Source organism: Lynx rufus, unplaced genomic scaffold, assembly GCF_022079265.1.
Source record: "Lynx rufus isolate CCGP_SWC_20201006 ecotype Redwood Valley unplaced genomic scaffold, mLynRuf1.p SCAF_2, whole genome shotgun sequence".
In the NCBI taxonomy this organism is placed as follows: domain Eukaryota; kingdom Metazoa; phylum Chordata; class Mammalia; order Carnivora; family Felidae; genus Lynx; species Lynx rufus.
In genome coordinates this window covers 9168446-9192785 of record NW_025814834.1, presented here as the reverse complement: position 1 = coordinate 9192785, position 24340 = coordinate 9168446, and the positions used below count along the sequence as shown (strand labels likewise).

Sequence of the window (24340 nt, the reverse complement as noted above, 5' to 3'; positions counted from 1 at the left end):
CGGAGCTCGGAGAGAATCTTGAGAAAGGTACTCAGCCCAGATGCTGGTTGCCCATTAAGTCTACCTCCCCCGAGAGCAGGTGTACTTGACCGGGAGACCATGCCTTCCCAGCTCCTAAGAATGCGTTTTCCGAGGTTGAATTTCTGGTATCAGCTGGAGGGGGGAACATATTCTTAGACACAGTTCCTCTGTCACTCTTGGGCGGCGGAAGACCTAAGCTCTGAGCAAGCCCTGGCCAGGGGAAGCGGGTGTGTGTGTGTGTGTGTGTGTGTGTGGAATGGAACTGAGCTGAACCAGGAAGGGAGAAACAGCCTGGGGGCGGAGCTAGAAGGGGTCCCTGGCAGGAGGCGATTGACGTGTGTGCAGGCATCTGCTGGTTTCATTAAGAATTTTTGTTTGTTTCAGGATTTTATTATTCATTTATTTAAAAAAATTTTTAAGGGTATTTATTTATTTTGAAAGACAGGGAGAGCAAGCAGGGGAGGGGCAGAGAGAGGGAGAGGGAGAGAGAGAATCCCAACCAGGCTCTGAGCTACCAGCACAGAGCCCAATGCGGGGTTCAGACTCACGTACCGTGAGATCATGACCTGAGCCAAAACCAAGAGTCAGACGCTTACCTGACTGAGCCACCCAGGTGGCCCTCAAGATTTTGTTTTTAAATAATCTCACGGGGCGCCTGGGTGGCGCAGTCGGTTAAGCGTCCGACTTCAGCCAGGTCACGATCTCGCGGTCCGGGAGTTCGAGCCCCGCGTCGGGCTCTGGGCTAATGGCTCGGAGCCTGGAGCCTGTTTCCGATTCTGTGTCTCCCTCTCTCTCTGCCCCTCCCCTGTTCATGCTCTGTCTCTCTCTGTCCCAAAAATAAATAAACGTTGAAAAAAAAAAAAATTAAAAAAAAAATAATCTCTACACCCCACATGGGGCTTGAACTTACAACCCTGAGATGGAGAGCTGCATGCTCACCATGCACCAGCCAGGAGAACCCAGAGTTTTTAATGTCTAAGGACATCGGTGCTGACACAGGGTGGGCCTGGGGTGGGGGGGGGTGCGGGGGGGACTCAAGGGAAGGGCACCCTCCCTCTAGGGGGAGGATGAGGGACAGCTGAATGCAGGAGAACAAACCAAATCCCACTGTTACAGGTAGAAATAGTGAAAACCAGGGGAGCAGTATGGCAACAAAAGGGAGCCAAAGGGAGAGATGGTTCCAGAGACGGGGTCTTGGTTGTCATGGCAACTATACTGACAGTGGTTGAAACTTTGAAAGAAACAAATTTGAAAGAAACAAACATTTGAAAGAAACAAATGACTCTTGTAGTGTTGTTGAGTTTCTTTTTCCTGGTATAGAGTAAGCCAGAGCTGTGATAGGGGAGAGAGAAAGAGAGAGAGAGAGAGAGAGAGAGAGAGAGACAGAGAGATTCAGCTTGCCTATGCCAGAATGGATGAGGGTCACAATGGATGTGAGATTGCTTATTTTCTTTTTTTGTTTATTTATTTATTTTGAGAGAGAGAGAGAGCGCGCGCATAAGTAGGAGAAGGGCAGAGAGAGGGAGAGAGAGGGAGAGAATCCCAAGCAAGCTCCATGCTCTCAGCACACAGCCCAACACAGGGCTTGATCCCATGAACGGCAAGATCACGACCTGAGCCAAAGTCAAGAGTCAGATGCTCAGCCCAACCAATTGAGCCACACAGCCACCCCTGGATGTGAGATCATTTAGTACCCAGCAGTCCTGGCCACTGGTAAGCCACTGGTAAGCCACTGGAGTGGGGGGATCTTTTGTCATGAGACACCAAGAATGTGCTAGGAGGAGAAATCTGTACCGAAGGGATGACCATATCTAGGACCCACCCTTCCCTCCCAGAATGGCATCAGGAGTGGCAGTCTTTGGGATCATGTTTGTCCTCTTCCCACATGATAAAAAGAATTCTATTTCATTACAAGCTTTTCTGAAGTCAGGGTTCAAACTGCCTCCACCCTTTCCTGGATCATAGGTGAAGTCAGTCCATATGGTAGTTCACACTGCTGTGGAAACACTGGGGAATCTCTGTTCATTCTCTGTTTATTAGTCTGCGACACCAGGTGCTGAAATGGGAACGCCAACACGCTCCCCACAGAGTGCCTCTTGGAGGAGGACATTGGGCTCCGAAGGTGGCCCTCGCTGCTTGTATCAGTCAGCTCTGGCTGTCACAACACAGCCCCACAGCCTGGGCACCTTGGACAATAGGCATTTATTTTCACGGGCCTGGAGGTTGGAGGTCCCAGATGGAGGTGCCAGCGGACTCCATTCCTGGTGAGATTTTGCTCCTGGCTTGGAGTGGGGCCTCCTCCTTCCTCCTCTCCTCACATGCCCTTCTTCTGTGCATGTAGGATGATCTCTGGGGCCTCTTCCTCTTTTTATAAGGGCACTAATCTTATTCAAGCCTACGCTTGTGACCTCATCCAACCATTAACACCCTCTTCCAAGCCCTGTGTTCAAGTACGTCACCGTGGGGGTTAGGGCCTCAATATAAGAATTTGGTGGGAGGACACAATTTAGTCCATAACACTTCTCCACTGGCACTAAGTAAGAGTGAAAAAAAAAATCAAAAACACTGATCAGGACAACTTAGTAGTTGCAGAAAGCTTTTTACTTTTGTCTTCAGAGAAGAAAAGCACTGTGGTAGGAAAAGTTTACTTGGTCAACAGATAGAGCTTAGCATTATTCAAATGATAAAAAAAAATCATTAGTTCACAAAGATTGACCACAGACTTGCAGTTGTTTTAAGTTAGTATGTTTAAGGCTTAGACAAATGACCTCAGAAGAAGAGTGCTTCCCAGAATTTATTTTTTCTTTTTTTAAAATGATAAATAAGGAGGACAGAGAATGGATAGCTAGCATACGGATAATAGATGTTCTTGAAAGAGAGCCCAGAACAAAAGGGTCAGAAAGATTTAATGCAGCTGCTAAAAAAAAGGAAGCAGGGATGTATATTGTAAGGGCTCAGTGTGCTAGGCAAGATCAATGATAAGAATATTACATTGAATCCTATCCTGTCAAAAATATATAGCGATAGAGGGAAAGGGGAAACTGGATATGTGTCCACATACCGACAAAGAAATGGAATTCTGGCTGAATGCAGGCTTCACCGTTGTAGGATAAAATGCCCAGACACAGTGGGCCAAAGTCTAAATCGATTTCGAAGGTGAGAAGTTGTGATAAAATACATATTGTACCCCAGTAGTGAATTTAGGAAAACAAAAGAAGACATTCAGAGCTGTGCAGATTCAGAAAACATGCCACCCGGAAACTCTTCTTTTAAAATTACTTAAAAAAATGTTTTTTTTTTTTTCAACGTTTATTTATTTTTGGGACAGAGAGAGACAGAGCATGAACGGGGGAGGGGCAGAGAGAGAGGGAGACACAGAATCGGAAACAGGCTCCAGGCTCTGAGCCATCAGCCCAGAGCCCGACGTGGGGCTCGAACTCACGGACCGCGAGATCGTGACCTGGCTGAAGTCGGATGCTTAACCGACTGCGCCACCCAGGCGCCCCATAAAAAAATGTTTTTAAGTTTTATTTATTTTTGAGAGAGAGAGAGAGACTGAGTGTGAGTGGAGGGGGGGTGGGCAGAGAGAAGGAGACACAGAATCCGAAGCAGGCTCTTGGCTCTGAGCTGTCAGCCCAGAGCTCGATGCTAAATTTCAAACTCATGAACCGTGAGATCATGACCTGAGTTGAAGTCAGACGCTCAACCGACTGAGCCACCCAGGTGCTCCTTCTTTTAAAGTTAGTTAAACATATACTTCACTGATGGGAAGAAGGAGCCGAAAAAGAAGCAAGGCAAAGTCACGGCAAAAAAAAGACTTTCATTCACACCATTAATATTGCTCTCACGAACATGGGTGATTGTATCACACACATTTTTAACGTTTGCTTTTCAATTCTGGTGTATATTTGACATAACAAATGATTTATGCAATGTAAAAATAACAAAGTAATGACATATATAATTGAATAAAATTAAAATAATTAATATAGAGTAAAAGTGAACATTTACTAATTATCATAAAGAGCTACGTTGTAAAACAGTGAATAGACTGGAATAAGGGGACTGAGAGGTACAAAAGGTGAAAAACACTTTGGCCTAAATGTGTGGCTCATTAAAGATATTTTATTTTATTTTTTATTTTATTTATTTTATTTTTTACCTATTTTTGAGAGAGAGAGAGAGAGAGAGAGAGAGATACAGAGACAGAGACAGAGAAACGAGAGTGAGCAAGGGAGGGGCAGAGAGAGAGGGAGACACAGAACTCAAAGCAGGCTCCAGGCTCCGAGCTGTCAACACAGAGCCTGATGCAGGGCTTGAATTCATGAACCGTGAGATCATGACCTGAGCTGAAGTCAGATGCCCAACTGACTGAGCCACCCAAGTACCCCTATTTTTTATTTTTTTAAGTTTATTTATTTATTTATTTTTAGAAGTAGGGGGAGGGGGGAAGAGAGAGAGAATCCCAACCAGGCCCTTCAGTGTCAGTGCAGAGTGCAACGTGGGGCTTGATCCCACCACCCTAGGATCATGACCTGAGCAGAAATCAAGAGTCAGATGCTCAGCTCACTGAGCCACCCAGGTGCCCCTTGGCTCTGACATTTAAAAAATAAGTTAAAAATACATTCACAAAACTTGCAGGTAAATATTGGGAGAATTAAAAACTGTTACAGATGCCTTCCAGAGTAGAAGGCGAAGACAAAGAAAATGTTGACAAAAATCATGGGGAAGTATTCCAAAGAGAAGGAATAAAATGATATGGCAGAAATAAGGCTAACTACAAACAACTCATGCATGAATGACTTCATAGAAAACTATAAAAGTAGACCTGATTCAAAAGCAAGAGAATACCTGAATAGTTGAATGACCATGAAAAAGCAGAGATCATGGTCAATATTACTTCTGAAAAGAATGATGGGCTATATAATTTTATGAGCTGATTCTTTGAAAACATTATAAACTATTCCAGAGCATATAAAAAGGTAGAAGATGTTAGGGATTATCGTACCCAGCTGGGGTAGCCCTACATCTGATTATGACAGGACATAGAAGTGTGAGGACCAACCTCTTTCATAAGTACAGGAACAAAAATTCTGAAAAACACTCTCTGCAATGATATTGAAATACACACACACACACACACACACACACACACATATATATATACAAAAATCAATTGCATACAACTTTAGAATTCAGTTTAGTTTCTTTTTCATAGTGATGTGAGGGTAGAAATTCTGAAGCTATTGTTGTAGTATTGTTTTAGTTGAACAAATGAGTATATATACTTTGGGAGAAGAGAGATGTAAATATTGAGAAGGAAGAGGCCTTAGATGGGGATGAGAAGTGTATTTCACACACACACACACACACACACACACACACACACACACTTTTAGGTATAGAAAGAAAAGACAGGTGTGATGATGGTACAAGGCTCTGCCTTTGAGTCAAGAGGGCAGCCAATAGCATTCTAGACTCACTGGCTGTCTAAAGACGGCCAGGGTCACATCATCTGGATCCTGAAGTTGGGTGCCTTCGTTTTTCTAGAACACGGTCAAAGAGTCTGGAAGCTGTTTTCATTGGCTTTGCAAAAAATAAGCATCTCTTTGAGGTCCTTTTCAAATTCTGCCTCCAAGTCCAATCCTATCTGACCAAAGTCAGAAGCCTGAAAGACAAAAAAAAAAAAGCAAACAAACAGGTGTCTAAGGACAAAGAATCAGGACCATCAAATCGCTTGCATTTTTTGGAGCCCCGCCCTCCCTGTCCTGAATGCTGTGCTTCCCCATCAGCCAGGCAGTGTGTGTGTGTGTGTGTGTGTGTGTGTGTGTAGTTTGGGGGGGAAATGTTGCTGCCATAATATTGAAATGGATGAGCCTCTGCCCAGTTCCTAACGTGGAACTGACAAATGGTCAGGGCTGGAGAGCTGATTTTGATCACAGCAAAGCCTGAACTTGGTGTAAAATAGATAAAGATAAAGCATTTCTTGACAGCCCCACTCTCGGAAGGAAAGATGAGCGTTCCGTTCTCCAAGGCTAAGACTGGGCCAGGCATGGAGGGGCTCCCTGGGTAGACTCTTTCTCCCTCCAGCTCCCTGCACAGACACCAGTTTACAGTTTGTGGTTTGGGAGCAGGCCAGCTGGTGCCATGGGAAGAAGGGGAAGGAGGCTGGGTGGAGGTAGAAATCTTCCTTAGGTACTTCCCAAGAGATATCTGCACAAATGATAGGAAAAATCAGGATAAACTCAGCAAAGTAAAGTTAAGAACGCATCGGCTTGCACAATAGCACAACTAGTTGTCTCTCCCTACTGACAAAGGATGAAGCCACCACCAGCTGAGACAAGTCTGGATGTTTGGGGCCACTGGGAAATTTAGGAGTAGAACAATCCTAGTATGAGAATTCTGGGAATTTAAGTTATTTCATCAAGTTTAGTTCATTCATTGATTTCTGTATTTCTGAGGCATGCAGAACAATGTAACCGTTAACTACCTTTCCTCCCTGTTTGAACGAGGAGGCGGGATGAAATGGATTGTCCTCGGTGGGACTCTCTTGTCTGTCCTCGAGCGGAGGATGGAGTTTTTTTCAGGTGCTGTTTACAAGGATTCTTCCCTGTCCTGCTTGCTATCCCCTCGGACATCCTCCTCACCACCGCTGGAATTTACAGGCTGTTTTCTTCTGTAATCCTACTCTTTTTGACCTCTCTCTGGGACAAGGTCCGTACAACTCTTGCAGAGTTCTGCTGTCCCGGAAATTAGGGAAAATTGGAAAGGAAGTGCAAAAGAAAGAGGAGACGCCCTTTACCTTGTAAAACATTTTATGGTTGTGAAAGATCAGGTGCACGTCCCGCACAAAGCACGGCACCGTATCCACTTTCTCAGTCAACCTTTCCTTAACCAGGTCCAACCACACGGCTTCCTTAAAGGGCTCTCCATAATCGCGAATCTAGGGACAAAGCCACCAAAGGGGTGATACGAGCACAGCCATTGTTACTGGAATGGATCCAGTAATATAATGGATCCTGAAATATAACAAGCCTTCATGCCCAGGGTGGTAATGATATTAGCATCTGCCATGTCTATGCCAGGCACCGTTCTAGGCACTGCCATGATATTAACTCATGATCCTACAACAACCCAATGATGCAGGGGCTGTCATTACCCCCATTTTCTAGCTGTCATTACCCCCATTTCCAGGGGATGGAGAAGTTCAGCCGCCTACCCAGGATTTCAAGGCTAACCAGTGGTAGAGCTGGACTCGAAGTCCCCTGAGACGGTGCTCTAAACCCTGTGCTGTCTGTAAGAAAGACGTTTCCACCTTAGAGAGGATGAAACTGAGGTACGTGGGAGGCGGAGCAAGTCGCCCGGTGTCCCAGAACCAGGACGCGGCGGGTGGAGTGGAACTCAGGGAGTCCCTCTCCACAGTCTGCAGCCAAACCCGCTCTCTGCAAGCAGGGGTGCCTGCAAAATTCCAGAAAGAGTTGTACATAAGAGAGATGCCCGGAGGACGAGAATCATAAAACATGACTTACATTATGTGGGGTTTCTGCAAAAAAGGAGCTTTGTGGGTGACAGTAGGCCTTCAAGAGGAGGAACCCACATTTCTGTAAAATGTGAAGAGACCTTTTACAGTGAAATGCAGCTCAGAGAAAGTGAAGCCAGGCCTGTGCCCAGGCAGACCCAGCCAGCCGTCCAACCACGTTTGCCAAAGGACCACGGTGTGCGTTGAACTATGTTCAGGCACCGAATCTCCATCCTCAGAAGAGAGACGCCAAAAGCCTCCCTCGGGCGCCCTTCCCCTCTCCCTCGTCCCGTCGGACTTCTCGCTGTCAGGGGGAAGGTGGAGTTCGCACCCAGCTCACCAACTGCTCCTCAGGCTGTAGCAGCCTCTCCAGGACCTCAGATTTCCTGCAACACGGCTGCCTTCCCGAAGACTCCATCCTGCAGAAGGTGCAACTCCACGGGCTCCTGAGAGGACAGGCAGAAGTGAGCGGGGGGCAAGGCCCCTGGAAACAGCCGCTGTCCCTACTGCTGCCATTGTTCTCCTTTTAGACATGGCTGATGGATACAGCTGGGAGATGCAGGGGACCCTCCCGGAGTCTCCAGGACCCCCACGCGGGGCCTGAGCCCATGACCGTCCTCCCATCGAGGGTGGCAACAGGGGGCTCCGTGCGTGGAGGGCAGGGTCAGGGTGAGTGGTGGGTCCTCCTTTCCCTGTCTGAGCTGCTGGGAGTCCTGCGTGCAGCGCCCAAGGGTCGAATCTGGGCCTTAACCCTTGGGGACCAAGGCCTCTAACAGCCTGTTGAGCCCATGGTAACATGCACGGACCAGGCCACGTTTCCTACCTTTCTGAACAGTTGCAGATCACGAACAACTGACGGTTCCCATTCCCAAGCCCCTGGGACAGGAGGCAGGGTTGCAAAACCAGGAAAGGGCACCTCCCACGGGCAGTGGCATTGTGGAGTCAAGGAGGCTCGGTGGCAGACTCAGAGAGCCAGATACCAGACACATATCAGACGGAACATAGGCTGCCGCCCCGTCCAGCTGTTCTGGGCCACCCCTGAGCCACGATGCGTACACATCCAGCTTTTCTGCCCGGAGATGGGCGACCAGAGCAGAAGCGGGCCGAGTGGGCGTGCGGAAGGCGGGGCTGGGTCTCGCTGACCTCTCAGCCTCTGCAGGTGGGATGTGAGTCCTCACGAAAGGCTCTCGGACAAGGGACACAGCAGAGCCGTGGTCCCCCTCTACAGCACACCTCACATTCCTTGGAGGTTTCCCCCTGGAAGCAGAGATAATGCATCAGTGAGACCCACAGCACACCAACACCGAGGGGCCTTGGAACACGCCGTCCTTGTGTGTTCCAGAGTGGGTGTCTCCAGCTGACCACGGTGCTCCGAGACAGCGCCGATGGAGCACCAGCCTGGCCTTTCCGATCGATCGATCGCAGAAAAGCAGACGGCAAGAATCCTCAAGTTGCCCCTTGAACCGCACACTGTCAGAGCCAGAAGGGACTGGAAGGTCATTTAAGCCCTTTCTGCCCAGAGCGTGGTCTGAGGACCGAGGGCATCACCGTTACCTGGGAGGCGGTGAGAGAGGCAGACCCGCTGAATTGGAATCTGTTTTAACAGGACCCCAGGCGCTTTGGAAGTACATGACATTTGAGGAAACACAGCTTTAGGCAACCTCCTCTTTTTACAAGCCTGGGAAGGCAAGATGCTTTTTTTTTTTTTTTTTTTTTTTCTGCGAAGTCAACACAACTTAGTGTTTGGGCCGCCCGTGCCAGGGTTCAGAGCTGTTCCCGTCCACCGTGTGCCGTCCCAGGCAAGCGTGCCGGGCAGACCCAGAACAGTTCCTGATGGAAACACAAAGACAGATCGCTGCTGTACAAATGGGTTGTTTTGTGGGCCTCAGAAATCACTGTCTTTCTCATGGCCTTAGAATGTGATCCAGTAAATTCTCCAGGTGATCTTTACTGCTGGATAAAGACCTACAGGCAGGAGCCCCTGTTCTCCTGACCCCGCAAGATGGACAGTAGGGCTTTACACACAAGGGGAATGTTTTCTCTACACTGAAGGTAGGCGTCAGGAAGAGGCACCTTTCTGTCTGTGCCTCTGGGAGGTGAAAAGGCAGGAAATAGACCATTAGGAGCTGGAGCAGAGGATCGAGGAGGCTGGGGATCAGTTACAGCTAAGGAGAGAAATCCTGCCACTACCCTCAACTGTCCACAACACAAGCACAAGGACCAGGGTGAGGGCGGGAGGGATGGAAATGTCTTGTCCATTCTCAAAGCTAGCCACTCAGAGTAAAAATTCCCTTTGATTTGGGGATGAAATTCATCACGGTCTTAGTTGGGGAGGCTTCTGGAGCAAATTCTTCTACTTCGGAGGGCCCCAGGACTCCATAAAGAGGGCTCCCTGCCAACCTTGAAGTTCAGGTGAACTTTCTGGCCGTCCCATCCTGAACTCACCAGTCTGCTTTTCTTTGTCCCTGGAGTGCCCTCTGACTGGACACCCAACCTGCCTAGGCCCGGGATGCAGACGCCAGCTTCCCACAGCCCAGACCTCCCCACTCCTCCCAGTTGAGACCTTGGTTGGAGCCAGAGCCCCAGTGCCTCTGTGGTGTGCGTCCTGACAGCTTGTTTCTTTTCTCCTTTTTTTGTAATGCAAGTGCCTGACCAAAGCCTGGATTGTTCTAGCACCCCATCAAAGACAGCTATCTCCTTATTTGTGGAGTAAATGCATTGCCAGCCACACAACTGGATAAAGAGCCAGGCTGCCCGTCCCCACAGAGGCTCCTTTGTGTTAGAGATCTCGGTTGATTTCAAGAACTGACCATTTGGATCGCTTGTTTTTTTTTTTTTTTCTTTCTCTTCTCACACTTTAAATTCCAGCTGTTATGTTTTTTTTTTTTCAACTTTTTTTTTTTTTTATTTATTTTTGGGACAGAGAGAGACAAAGCATGAACGGGGGAGGGGCAGAGAGAGAGGGAGACACAGAATCGGAAACAGGCTCCAGGCTCCGAGCCATCAGCCCAGAGCCTGACGCGGGGCTCGAACTCACGGACCGCGAGATCATGACCTGGCTGAAGTCGGACGCTTAACCAACTGCGCCACCCAGGCGCCCCCCAGCTGTTATGTTTTAAATGCACCAATAAAGAGTGAGCCTGCAAAGCCCTAGGCCCCCACCTTCGCCTGTGCTCTCTCTCTCTCTCTCTCTCTCCTTCTATCTCTCTCTCTCTCCATCAATCTCTTGGCCACCTCACTGTATGGCCCCAGGTGTGCTCTGTAATTTCCATGTCCTGTAAGTAATAAAAAGTAATAAAATTTTTTTTTCAGTTTCCTGATGGTTATTGCTGGAAGGCACCTTGCAATTATATTAAGAACCACAAGGGCCCGTCTAACCACATTGGTTATAGATAGTCTGCGACCAGCACAAAACACCCCCTTCCCTAGGCTCTGGAGTAGGATAGTTTCCAACACACATGATATGACAGCGAACGAGAGAAAGGACGTACAGCTGCACGGTCACCTTCTGACTCTGGCTTTTCTGCTCCACTGCTGACAGCTTCAAGTCCCACCCCTCTCTCTTACCCCTTTCACCACCTCTCGGCAAGTCGGCAAGTCGATAAGGAAGCTCACGCGCTCCCCCTCCTGGCCTCAGAGAGAAGTTCAAACCAGACAAGCTCTGCCCCAGCAAGGGAATTCTCACCTTGGCCCCACTCATAGCCATGGTAAAACCTGGAGCTATTCCCTCTCGCCACTCAGGCATTTTCAGACCAGCTTGGCAACCTGCCCGGCCCTCCGTAGGAAGCCTCAGTATGTGAGTGATAAATCATTTCATACTCGCTAGGTATGAAACGTGTGAGTGTTGCATCATCACTTTCGATATCTGAACCCAGTTGATCCCACCTCGCTGCACGGAGGGAGTCTTGGTGACCAGGGGTCTGTCTTCTCTTGCTCTGGTGGGCTAACTGGTTCTTCTAACTGGCTTACTCTTTGAGTTGTGTTGGGTCTGCTGGGCCATGGCCCTGAGGTTGCAGTCATCTACCATGAGGGACGGCTCATTCTTTTCAAGTTCAACAACAGACCAAACTGGGCAAGTAGTGGAAGAGCAGAAATAATCACTCCTGCATCTCGTATGATAAGTTTTGAGCCTTGAAATTTATACTGGATTCCATTCACTGTCTTAACAGAGGGGGACGATCCGTGGGCTCCTTTTTGTAAGGTTGATTGTTAAGTGTCAAAAGCTTAATTTTATCTTACTTCGTTAGTCGTCGGGTAAGAGCATGCACGTTCACTACAGGATATTTCAGGGCAGTGGGTATTATGACCAGGAGGCAGCAATTTTGATGGTTAAAGTGAGGTGTGAGGTGTAACTGTTTTCCCTCTAGTTTACCTTTGGAAACTCCCTACGAGGGTAGAGGGTAACTTGCTTAAATTCAGTGGGATATAATTACTCAAAAGGAGCTCCACCCATTAAGTTCCCTACACACAATATTATTGGAATGACTGGCACCATCCACTTGGCAAGTGTTTTGCTGTCCCATATTTGGCCAGTAAGTTCCGTTCTGTGCCTATTCCAACAGCATCTCAGCTGCTTTGCAGCTGTGGGGATACAGCCCTCCTTGCTCCCTGCAGTGTCTCAACAGCTTTATCATCACACACACCCTCTGCAGGCAAGATCTTAACTGCATCCGACTTGCCCCAGGAGCGCAAGTCTGACACTACCCCGATGACATCCTTCTCATTTGACACACTCATTCAGAACATACAATGACTCACAAAGGAGCTCCCAGAGAGGGATAGGCCATTGTGCACACATAGCACAGGGCCCCATCAGCTCAGCAAATTTCTGGGCATCATTTGATCATTTGAAGGCTGTTCTGTCCCTGACACAGTCAAGAAACGATTATTGACCCTCTCAATGCCCGCAACTCTTGCCCAACATCTTTTAGGCCTTTGGATTCAAGGTAACGCATTCCTCATTTACAGATTTTACGTATGCCCATTTAGGCTTACTTGCAAATTGACCCACTTTGAATGAGAATCCCTTAAGTCAAAGGCTCTAGAATCTGTCCAAAATAAAGCAAAAAGCTGTTCTCAGTTCCCACCGTATGCCATTAGAGTAACAACTTCTGTCTGCATCTTGAGCCCTTCTACCCTTCTAGAGACGGAGGTCCTCACAAGCACTCAGCCTGTGCTCATTTTGCCTTGGGTCATGGAAGCAGCGTCCTGCAGGGAAACCCCAAAACACACGTTTGGAGTATCGGCATCAGGTCTCTTGATGGTACACACATACAAAGGTAGACACCAACAGAGAACGGGTATATGGCAGAGTAACAGTGATGTAGGAGACAACGTTGCTGAAGAAAGGGCCTGCATTAGCCCATTTGTAGTCAGAACTAAACTTAGTCTCGTTATCCCAACGCGGCTTCTCCTAGGTGGGACTGAAAGGTCAGGCCAAGTGTGCGTCTGGCTATAATGTACGGACATGTGGTATCATGAGTAAGCAGCAACTAGAATATTGGGACCATTAATTAAAGCTCTGGATTTAAAATATCTTTGTTTTTTTGTGTTTTTTTGCTGTTTACAAAAGTAATAAATGGTCATTAGGAAAATTCTACCTGTACATAAATGTATAGTATGGAAGGCAAATATTCCCTATAATCCTATCCCCAAATAACCAATTCACTCAGATATTTGCAATCATAGACCTCCATAGTCACATAAACAAAACTGGGCTCCTTCCATATGTATTACTACCAGTTTAAGCGTCCAGAAGCTTTCTTGACTTTAGAACCCTTGGGTGGTTTTCCATTGACTGAAGGGCATTCCCTGCACCCTCCACCCAGTAAAGGCCACCTCCAGATCCAGCTTATCTGGACCCCTGGGTGACGCATTTCCAGACCATCCTGTCCGTGGGCAGGATTCTTCCCTAATTTTTGGCTATTACAAGGAGCCTCCCTGTACATATCAAGATATTGCAAATCAGCATGGAAAAGATGTTTCATACAATAAACAGCTTTGGGAGGACACTTTGTCTTTTCAATGAATCCAGCTAAGGGTCAGGCCAGCCCTTCAGGGCACGGTGGGAAAGGCACCATTGCCTCTGCTGAAGGTTCATATCTTATGGGAGGTTCACGAGTGAGATTTGTGTCTTGAGGACATATTTAAGCAAGCAAAGAAGGATGAGAAGGAGCAGCTGGTACAGACAATGGAGGCCTGCCCTTTTCACCTGGAGGGACGCTATGCAGAGGCAAAGCTCAATTCAAATGCGATTCCATTTTGGGGCCACTGATAACCGAGCGTGTTGAATTGAGGAATTCTTTGTGTTCAATCAAGGATGGTCTCCTTGCTCTTTTCACATACCATTTTTGTCTATCTCCGAACCACATTTACTTCTCAAACTAGAGCATTCTATTTCTGACACCTTTGGTTTGTCATCATCCAAACACCCGGTTCTTTTTCTAAAATACATGTACATCATCAGTTTTTGTTCTAATCTTTATTTTAAAGAGTTTTTGTGTCCCCCTCCCAAATTATGAAAACAACAGGGGTACATACATGTACCAGCGTGCCAATGCCATTGTCGTGAAGATGCAATGACTAAAAGTAAAGGTGACCCAGGGCCGGGGACCTTGAGGACTCGAAGGTGAGCCTTTGGATGCAGAGAGTGTGCAACATGGCGACTGAAAATGTGGTAGAAATTCACCTGCTATTTACCTTTCTCTTGACATTTATTCTTGGGGGACAGAACAAAAGTCCTTTCTGAAAGAGAGAAGGGGTCAATGAACGAGGTTATCCGGGAAGCTCTTCTTTCGTCCATATCGAAGTTCCCACTTCCTAGTGAATATTTATACCTGGACGTCCTACCGGGTCTCAAACCCAAGGTGTCTGAAAGCAACACCATTAGCTCCAACCTCCAATCGGCTCTTCTTCTGAACGTCACTTGATAAACTCATTTTTTTCCTGTTACTCAAACCCAAGACCCATTAGTCCTTCCTTCCCAGTTCCTTTCCCACCCACATTCTCCTCTCCATTTCTTCCTTGGTAGGTAAAATCCTTGTGATTTCATCCCAGTGATATTCTTTTTGGGTGTTTTTTGAGACCTTGTGTTGGGGTCTGGGATCACAGAGATTAGTAGCCTTGTTTGTGGCTCAGAGGATTGAGTGTGAGCCAGGGAAGTGCAGAGGAGACACTGCCCATGGACAGGATGGTCTAGAAACGCGTCACCCAGGGGTCCAGATAAGCTGGGTCTGGAGGAGGCCTTCACTGGGTGGAGGGCGCAGGGAAGCTCTCAGAGATCTGGGTCTCAATCTGGCTTCCCCTCGTTTACCCCACCCAGTACCCCCAGGCTAAGCTTCTTAAGTCTCTCCTGACCTCACAGCCCTTTGCTCACATTTAAAGTTCTCCACGGTCAGCACCAACCTTTCTAATTTTATCACCCATAACTTTTCTCTATAAAAAATTGAGCTCTTTGTCAATCCTAATGGAAATCTCTTCACATTTCTGTAACTGAAATTGCGCTCGTCCTGCAAGAATGAAACCCATCACCCATCCGTCCCCTGTCATAATACCTTCAGCAGCTCTTCTAAGGTCTTTCCTCTGCAATGCACACTCTGTTTCCATTTCCTTGAAGTTGCCCGTTTTCCTTCAATTTCAAATTCTTTTGGCGTGAACCAAATTCCCTCCTCGTTCTGAATGCACTTCTCTGAGGATCCTGGAGGATAAAGACGGCCCATTCCTGGACCCAATCTCATGCTCTGTGAATTCACCCTAGACCTCCAAACTCCTAATTGCGGTTGTTCCGCCTGCCTGGGTCCAGAGAGACTCTCTGCAGGGAGGGAGGATAGCAGGGGAGCCTGGATTCCTCCTCTCTCAGGCTGAAGGAAGCCCTAAACCCTGTGGGAGCGGGAGAGGGTTTGCATTTTGTGCGACATCTGCACGCGGCAAGTATTGCCACTGGGTCCGCGGTGGTGGAGTGGCCTGGCAGCCGGGTTCACCACGACGCGGAAAAGCGAAAATTCCTTGTTAACAAGGCACTTCCTTCTCTGCAGCCTAGCTTGCAGGGTTTATCTCCTGGACAAGGAGACACATGGGTATTTTCCTCTCTTCTAGTGGCTCCGGGCGTTCCAAAGAGCAGAAGATCAGGAAACCCACCTCGTTTCAGTCTCTCCTTATATAAAATCCCTCTAGCTTCACCACACGTCACGGGAAGTTTAGGAGAGTGAAAATCCACGGGGTCGTCTTCGGGTTTTTCTGGAAGCAGAAGGGAAAGTAGAAGAGTCTAGTTTCGCTCAGTCTTCGTTTTCTCTCTTTCCGGCCTTCCCCTTGCCCCGAACTCTAACGACAGTAATAGTAACAATAATCACGTAAATGGCATTGGGGAACAGCCTCGGGCTAACTGGCAACACTTCCTCCATTTTGAGTGGCAGGTTAGCCACGTGTACAGAGTAGTTTCTGATCAACAAAGCCATCACCACCAACACTGCATCAAACAAAATGTTCAGTAAAGCACATAGGGCTCCTGTGGTGGGTTTTAATTCATAAGCTAATTGGCTATCACCCACCGCTCCTTTATTCCATAAGCAACCTGTTTATCCCTCTACCCGGATAGAAGTTGCCGGCCCAGAATATTTCCTGGTGCTCGGGTAGCTGGAAGAAAGGTCTTTGTTTATAATCTTATCACCTGATTGACACCAAGGCGGGGTAAGTGAGGTGCTCAGCGCCCGAGAGATTAGTGTCAGTCTTCATTTTCTGCCGTCCTTTTTCATTTTATTGCTTGTCTGTTTCTTCCTCCATGAGTCAAAAGAGAACCCCCCCCACCCCCCACCCCCCCACCGCCAAGAACTCTAGCCTAATCTGCAAATTGCACATGGAGAGATTTGGCAACGGTGAAACGTTGAGCAGGGATGTGGGGGTATTGATTCAGGAGAGAAGCAGTTGGAAAAGAGTTTAAAATAAATACCAGCCACTCCTGCCGCTTTTTACCACAGCCTCACTGTGGGCGAATTCATTCCAGATAGACTGCAGGAGCCGTCTCTGGGGGCGAGGAGAAGGCGCTGCCCATGGCTTGTGTTGAGTTACACAGGATGTTACATGCAGAATGAGGCTAGGAGAACAGCCAGTCCAACTTTCTCCCTTGCTTCAAACACTTATTGCAAGAGCCAAAGGAAATGTATGAAAAGGCAAGAGCCTCCCCGGAAAAAGAAACCAGCGGCATCGATGCTAACGGTGAAGAAACCGTTAGTTACTTTGCAAGGATATGAACTAGAGGCCGACGAGAAAGCAGAGATCCCTGAGAAGTGACCGGATGGCTCCCTTGGACGGAACGCTGAAGGATGTCCAGTCTTGGAGGGGCAGGGGCTGGATAGGAGTGAGGGGGGTGGGAAGAACTTAGTTTCAAAAGCCAGCCAGCATTCTTGCGTGGACTGGCTGGCTCCAGCACTGTCTCCGGACTCTGCCCACTTAAATAAATAGGGCCCAGGGGATGACAGCTCAGCCTCAGGAGCCAGACTGGCGGGGCTTACGATCCGGGCTGTGCAATTTCCTAGCAAGGGTATGTAAGTGCATATTATTGTCAAGGTTGAACGGAAGACCAGCCATGGCGGATTCCGAACTTGGGAGACAAGGCAGAGGCACAGGTAACTTTGGACCGCTGCCGCAAACCCCGAGGGGGATTAGCAGGGCATCGGGGACCTTGCATAGTTGTCTGTCTCACGGAACTCGTTCCCTATGATAAGTATAGGTCCCAAAACAGATGTCCCAGACAGGCTCGCAAGCAGATGCAGGAGCAGTGGGCGGCACTGGGAGTTCTGGGCAGCAAGCCAGGGTGCAGGGTTGCGGGCACAGGCAGAACTCCCTCCTTTACCTGGTTCAGGCAGCTTCCCAAGTCAGCCAGGACCTTCTGTCCTGGGTAGCTCCAAAGCCACTACCCTGCGCCTAAGGAGGGACAGCTTTCTGATCTGTTCCGGTAATCCTGCACTTAGCTTCGTCTCACCTGCTCCGTCTTGGAAACAGGCTTTTTAAGGATGGAACCCTGAGGGGAAGGCCTCCTTGGCGCTCTCCCACATCTGTTAGATCACCATTCGTAAGCGTGAGCAAACAATGGGGAGCCTGCTATGAAGGTAAGCAATTAATAAAGAGAGTTCCTGGAAATGGAAAGCAGGGTGCAGGAAACGAAAAGAAAGCCTAACAGAGGCGAGAAAAGCAGAATGGGAACAAACTTCACAGAGAGATGAACTTCAGGAATCCTTTCAGAACACAGGGTGAAGGCACGTGGTGAAAATCATGCATGGACAGACATGGCCCGGGGAGAGGTCTGGAGCTCCCTGATCTGAACGCGAAGGGTTCGTGGGGAGATGGGGTGGCTGGACAAAAAGCCATCATCAAGGCAATAGTAAAGGCCACACACACACACTGTGTAGTTTGTTTTCACAACAACTTATCAAAGGGAAGGCAATGATGGTGATCCCCATTTTATAGATGGGGGACTCAGGCTCAAAGGTGGAGACGGAATTCCCGGACATCCCCACACGGTACAAGGTGGGACTGGCAGTGGAATCCAGACCTGCTGGACCCCCCCCCCCCCCCCAGTTCCTTTCATACTGTCAGAAATGCCTCAACAGCACTCCCTACTGTATGTCGATAACAACACAGAGACAGCCGGCGTTAAATCAGAAGGCACGGCCAGGGCAGAAGTGCCAAGGAGAGAGAAGAAGCTGACGCTGACAGACAGCTCTCAGCATCTGCTTAGATTCGTGCTTCCTACTCGTGTTTCCTAAAGACACCGGGGAGTTTTGTTTTGTTTTTTTTTTTCAGTGCAAAGAACAAAAAACTTGCACTTAGAACACCTAGGTTGATCTTTGTTCATGCAAGTCTTTTATGCTCTAATTGAATCCGTAAAGTGGGCTGAACAATACTTATATGACGGCTAAATGGCAAAACGCAGAACAAAGTGCTTTGCCAATTGTAAAGTGGGTACACTTCTGTTGTTATCAGGGCCTCTGCGTATGGTTGGGTGGGTTGTGCACTGAGCAAGGGTCCCACCTCTAAGGAGGGCTCTGATTCATACTCAGAGCTGGATACTTTATGTTTTATTTTTTTTTAACGTTTATTCATTTTTGAGACAGAGAGAGACAGAGCATGAACGGGGCAGGGTCAGAGAGAGGGAGACACAGAATCCGAAACAGGCTCCAGGCTCTGAGCTGTCAGCACAGACCCCGACGCGGGGCTCGAACTCACGGACCGCGAGATCATGACCCGAGCCGAAGTCGGCCGCCCAACCGACTGAGCCACCCAGGCGCCCCAGAGCTGGATACTTTCTACGAGGACCTTCTCTCAGAGGGCAGCAAAGGACCTGGTTTTAGGAGTCAGCTCCGACAGATGTGGGTAAAGCGTATTGAGGAAAGGGCACTTTTTCTAATGCGCACAAGTGCATTCTCTGAGTACATGGAGTCTCTCGTATTGGTAGTCACACTTCATGAAGAAGAATAGATAATGTATTGATTGCACAGTTATTTAAGTATACACTGTGTGAGGCACGGGAACACTGGGCATAGAGCAAAGAGCAAGACCGACCACTTACTGACCTCATCAGACTTTCACACGGTGAACAGGATGTACACAGACAGTTAATTTTAGTCGTGACAAGTGCAGTGAAGAAAAAAAAAAAACGCTGGGTTCCACGAAGGCGGGTCAGGAAAACCTGCCCTTGCCTGCTGGGACAGAGAACGCTTAGTTCAAGGTGAGGCCTGGGGATGTGTAGCAAAGGGAAGAAGGAGAACAAGGGCGGTCAGCTTCGGGGAAGGGGTGGGTGAGGGGGGCACACCGAGGAAGCCCTGGGCAGGAAAGGAGGGCAAAGCATCCAGTGTCAAAGAGCCTATGCTTTGAGAAACCAGGCTGTTGGTGACCCTCGGGGTGTAGGTGGGGATTGGATTACGGGTGTGGGCTATGTTCTGTTTCTTAACCTAGGCGCTAAGTACATGCGGGCTTTGCCTTTGTGTTAATTCCTCAGGCTGTACATTTACGGTACGTGCATCTTTCTTAAGCATCACACCAGTGCTACTCAATGTGCCGGTGCGTGACAAGACAGGAGCTTGATCCAATAGAAATAAGGCATCTCCGCTGAGGAGGTCCTGCTGTGAAAACGGGGTGCTCAGTGTCACGGTTGATTTATAAGCTCTTTATTTTTGCAGACTTGCAACCAACAGACTTGTGGATGGCACCAGTCTGCGGACCCTACCTCAAGTAGCCCCTGTTCTACTTCAATGATAAATTCATGGGGGGGGAGGAGGAATGCCAATGTCGCCGGAGCCTAAAGAGGGAAGGGAGAGTGAGAGGGGACAGTGCTGAAGAAATGTTACCAACGCAGAAGAGAAATGAATGCTCACAGAAAAGGAGGAGGGGGAAGAGGAGGAGGAGGACGAAGATGGGAGGGAAGGAGGAGGAAGAGAGGACACAAACAATCGGCAGGTGGCCAGGGCACCAGTGATGTCTGACGGCCAGTCCCTGTCTCTGGCTTACTTACCCTTTGGGGGAATATTTTTCTGACACCTTCTGGTTGAACTTGAACTGACATCGTTGTTCCTTTTCTTTTCTAAAAAAATAATTAATGTCATTTATAATTGGAAACAGATTTATATGCTTTATATATCAACTATTTTCAAGTAAATTTTTCTGTCTTTCTACCACTTTGGAGAGACAAGATAGATGTGTCTTTAAAAAAATTTTTTTTTTTACATTTATTTATTTTTGAGAGACAGAGAGAGACAGAGCACAAGCGGGGGAGGGGCAGAGAGAGAAGGAGACACAGAATCCGAAGCAGGCTCCAGGCTCTGAACCGTCAGCACAGAACCCGACGCAGGTTTCAAACTCACAAACCACAAAACCATGAATTGAGCCGAAGTCGGACGCTTAACCGACTGAGCCAGCCAGGCTCCCCTAGACGTGGGTCTTATGAAAGGAACATTACAGCATTGATCATAGAGGAATAGCAAGTCCATGTTAATAGACAGATAGGAAGGCTAAAAACATTACAGAAACCATGTTTTCATAAGTAATATATATTAACATATAATAATCAATATAATAATGTGTACATATGTATTTAATACAAACACTAGAAGTAGATAAAGGATATAAACTTATAAATATCACATAGAAAGGACTTTTTAAGGAAGAAATACAGGGCATAAAACAATGGTTCTCCATGCTGGTTGATTTGGTCCCCCAGGGGATATTTGACAATGTTGGGAAATCTTTTTGTTTCTCATGACTGGGAGGAAGACGCTACTGGCATCTCATGGCTGGGATGTTGCCCAGTATCTCGTGAGGCACAGGACAGCACTCATGACAAAGAATTATTCAGTCCCAAATGCTAGTAAGTGTCAAGGTCGAGAAACTCTGGCATAAACCATCTTGGAAAAGACAAACTGATTTGTCTAAACAAATTTACAAAAAAATTCTCCACAACCAAAAATTTCTCAAGTGAGTTACAAAATAAAAACAAAAGCAGAAACATTTCAATGAGATAACAAACAGTAGATTTCCATAATCGATCGATCAAACGAAAAGATGAATAGTCCTATACGAAAATGGGCAAATACGAACAAGTGAACCTCAAAGGAAAAACTTCTAATAAAAAATTATTTAACAAACAGCTATCTTAGTAGAAAGAGGCTAGGTGGTGTTATGATAAATTATGACTCTCCCAAATTTCAGTGGTTAATTATAGGTATCAGCAAATAATAGCATGAAGACCAAATAAGTCCAATGCTTGTGTTTGTAAATAAAGATTTATTGGAACACAGACAGGTGCATTTGTTTACATATTTGTCTCTGGCTGCTTTCATACTACAATGGCAGTGTTGAGTAGTTGCAATAGAGATTGTAGGGCCAGCAAAGCTCTTATCTGGCCCCTTTTAGAAAAAGTTTGCCAAGTGTTGGTTTAAAACAACCCAGTTTTACTTCTCCCTTGTGCTACTCATTCATCACAAGTTAGATGAGGTTCCATGTTATTGACACACACGGATCCTGGGGACAAAGCAACTTGTGTCTAGAACATTGTTGGTCCCATGGCAGAAATAAAGATGATACACAGGCTCTTAAAGCTTTGGCTTTGAAGCGACCCTCACACTTCTGTCCACATTTCTTTGGCCAAGTCAAGTGACATGGCCATTCTGGAGTCCACAGGGCAAGAGTGTATAACCTTCCGAGATATCAGTGAGTAGTAATACAATCTACCACAGCATATTTAACCACATGCATGGTGCAAAGAAAACCAAAGGAAAACATGGGTGGAATATCATTCTTTGCTTTTAATCTGTCAACACAGAAGACTCTTAATTGTTTCTAGTTTTGGTGAAGGTGTAGGGAAAATGGCATCTGTATGATGTTAATGGGAGTCTAAACTGGCAATAATTTGATCATCAGTATGTGCTTTATTTTATTTTAAATTTATTTATTTATTTTGGGAGAGAGAGAGAGGGGGAGAGAGAGAGAGAGGAAGGGGCAGAGAGAGAGGAAGAGAGAGAATCCCAAGCAGATCCCACACTGACAGCACAGAGCCTGACATGGGGCTCAAACCCACGAACTGTGAGATCATGACCTAACCTGAAACCAAGAGTCCAACACTTAACCGAACTGAACCATCCAGGCGCCCTGGTATGTACTAATCTTAAACATGTAGACTCTTTGACTAAGCCACTTCACTTCCATAAAGAAGCCATTAAGAAACACTCCTGGGAGTACGTGCACTTTGAGGAGTGGTGCCACTTTTTGTATGGGGGCAGCTTGAATCGAGACGGGAGCCCCCAGACTCAGCGGAGTTGTGGTGACTCTACTAATGGAAATGTAAACAGTAGACACTGGGAAGTGGTCACGTGAGTCCATGTAGAGGTGACCTGTGTGCTGGGAGCACGCTGGCTTCTACCCACAACCACTCCCAGCCCAGAAGTTCCTTGCCGTCTTGTCTGCACCGCTCCCTTCTTCTACCGTTTCCTTCACACATCCACCCAACCCCATGTCCGTCCCGAGAAAGACCCTCCCACATGGAGCATTTATAGCAGATTCGGTAGCCAGCCTTACCCTGTGGTCCAGAGGTTTGTGTACATCCAGTCCTTGCCTTTTGGGCCCTTGTTATGACCTCTGAGTTGCTGGTTGAATCGTCCTTCCTTTCAGTCGCCTGATCCATCAGTTGGAGCTTTTTTTGGATTGTGTGTTCAGGTGAGGCTCTCCCTGGGCCAAATAGTGATTTGTGAATAGTTTTCACTGGGGTGCCCTCCAGTGAAGGCACTGGGGTGCCCTTTCACTGGGAAGCTCCTCCTCTCCCTCCCATGCCCCCAGACCCTTTGAGATCTCTGTACCCCTGTACCTCATTTTTCTCCTGCTAGTTCTCTGCAATTGTATCTTTCTTGTGCGCACCTTTCTTTCTCCCTTAGACTCACCATCTGCTCTCAGCCCTGTGCAACCTGTTGAAATTAACCAGACTCCCAGAGCAGAGGGCTTTCTTTCCTGGGCCATGTCTGACACCTTCTTCCTGGAGGTGCCCACATCTGAGTAAAGATGGCCAGGTAGCCTGTTTTGGCACCCAAGGAGTGCTATAACGTACTTCTCCAGATTCCCAAGGACCTACTTGTGGATCAGGAGGGATCCAAGTTTCCCCAGGTGCCTCCAGTGGGAAAAGTGCAAGGTATCAAAGAATCGAGGGGCTGCGTGGTAGAGTGTGAGGCTAGGACAGAGAGGATTTACAATGACGATGACAGAAGGAAGGGTGTAAGGGTTAGGGTTCTCTTTCCCACGGATCTGGATACTTTTATTTTGCCGAGGACTCACATTTATATCTTTGGATCTGATTTTTTTATTGAGTGCCAGATTTTTTTCTATTTTTCTATTGAATATAATTTATTGTTAATTTGGTTTCCATACAACACCCAGTGTTCATCCCGATAAGTGCCCTCCTCAATGCCCATCACCCACTTCCCCCTCTCCCTATTGTGGGGGAAATTAAGCTCCCTTGATTTCTCAGTACTTCTGCGAAAAGCCCTAGACTCCGGAGGCATGAAAATGTATACAGAATTAAGACAGGGAATGCTTGCTTTCACATCCCTAGAAACGTTTTGCTTTTCATACACCATGAGAATGAGATCTGTAGCTGGTAAACTGCTGTTTGATCCAAAAGGATAATAAGTCTTCTCCTCTCCTGAGATTGCCAAATGCCTACAGCAGGGCTAGCTTCCTAAGCTAAGTCCCAAAGTACCAGGATTACTGGAGCCCTCTCTCCATTGGTATTTACACATCAAAAGGGATGAAGCCCAGAATGTGGATCATCTTTAATAAAGGCTGAAGACACTTGGGGTTTCTCTGCCTCTTAGAAAGAGGCATTTCAATTCCAAAAGATGAGGGTGAGGACAGAGGATCAGTTTAATCTTATCTCAAAGCAGCAAAGTTTTGTTCTTGTTTGTTTGCATTTTGTTTTTCCCTCCTTTCAGGAGAGGAGGAAGATGGCTTCCTTGTCCTGTCTATAAACAGAAAATCCATCATTCTCTATCCTTTGTCTATGGGATATCATCTGCCTCTCAGCAGGATTCCATCAGCTCTCTTCTCACTGCCTGTGGGTCTGCATTTGGGGGTAGATAATGCAGTGTGACTCTGGATGTTGAGCTGGTTGTGATGTCAGTGAGGAATTCTTTCCCCTGATCCAGGTGCCTGGGGTTCCTGCATGGTCATATACACAAAGAACGGCCCTATGCAAGTGGGGAACCATCTCAGACCCTTCACAGTTTTGGACAAAGCATGGAGCTAGAGCATAGACAGCTAGCACAA

The 24340-nt window shown here is 47.4% G+C and overlaps 1 protein-coding gene across 1 annotated transcript in view; it reads right to left on the bottom strand.

Moving 5' to 3' along the window:
• Positions 1 to 4579: 4579 nt before the first annotated feature.
• The window catches only part of LOC124516055 (sp110 nuclear body protein-like), a 32598-nt gene continuing 12837 nt past the window's right edge, over positions 4580 to 24340 (bottom strand). The window contains 11 exon segments of the mRNA XM_047085209.1: positions 4580 to 5689; positions 6824 to 6964; positions 7551 to 7622; positions 7881 to 7986; positions 8684 to 8710; positions 8712 to 8797; positions 14240 to 14284; positions 15094 to 15236; positions 15677 to 15775; positions 20046 to 20114; positions 22604 to 22753. Coding sequence (XP_046941165.1) covers positions 5579 to 5689; positions 6824 to 6964; positions 7551 to 7622; positions 7881 to 7986; positions 8684 to 8710; positions 8712 to 8797; positions 14240 to 14284; positions 15094 to 15236; positions 15677 to 15775; positions 20046 to 20114; positions 22604 to 22753 — 1049 coding nt within the window. The 3' untranslated portion in view covers positions 4580 to 5578.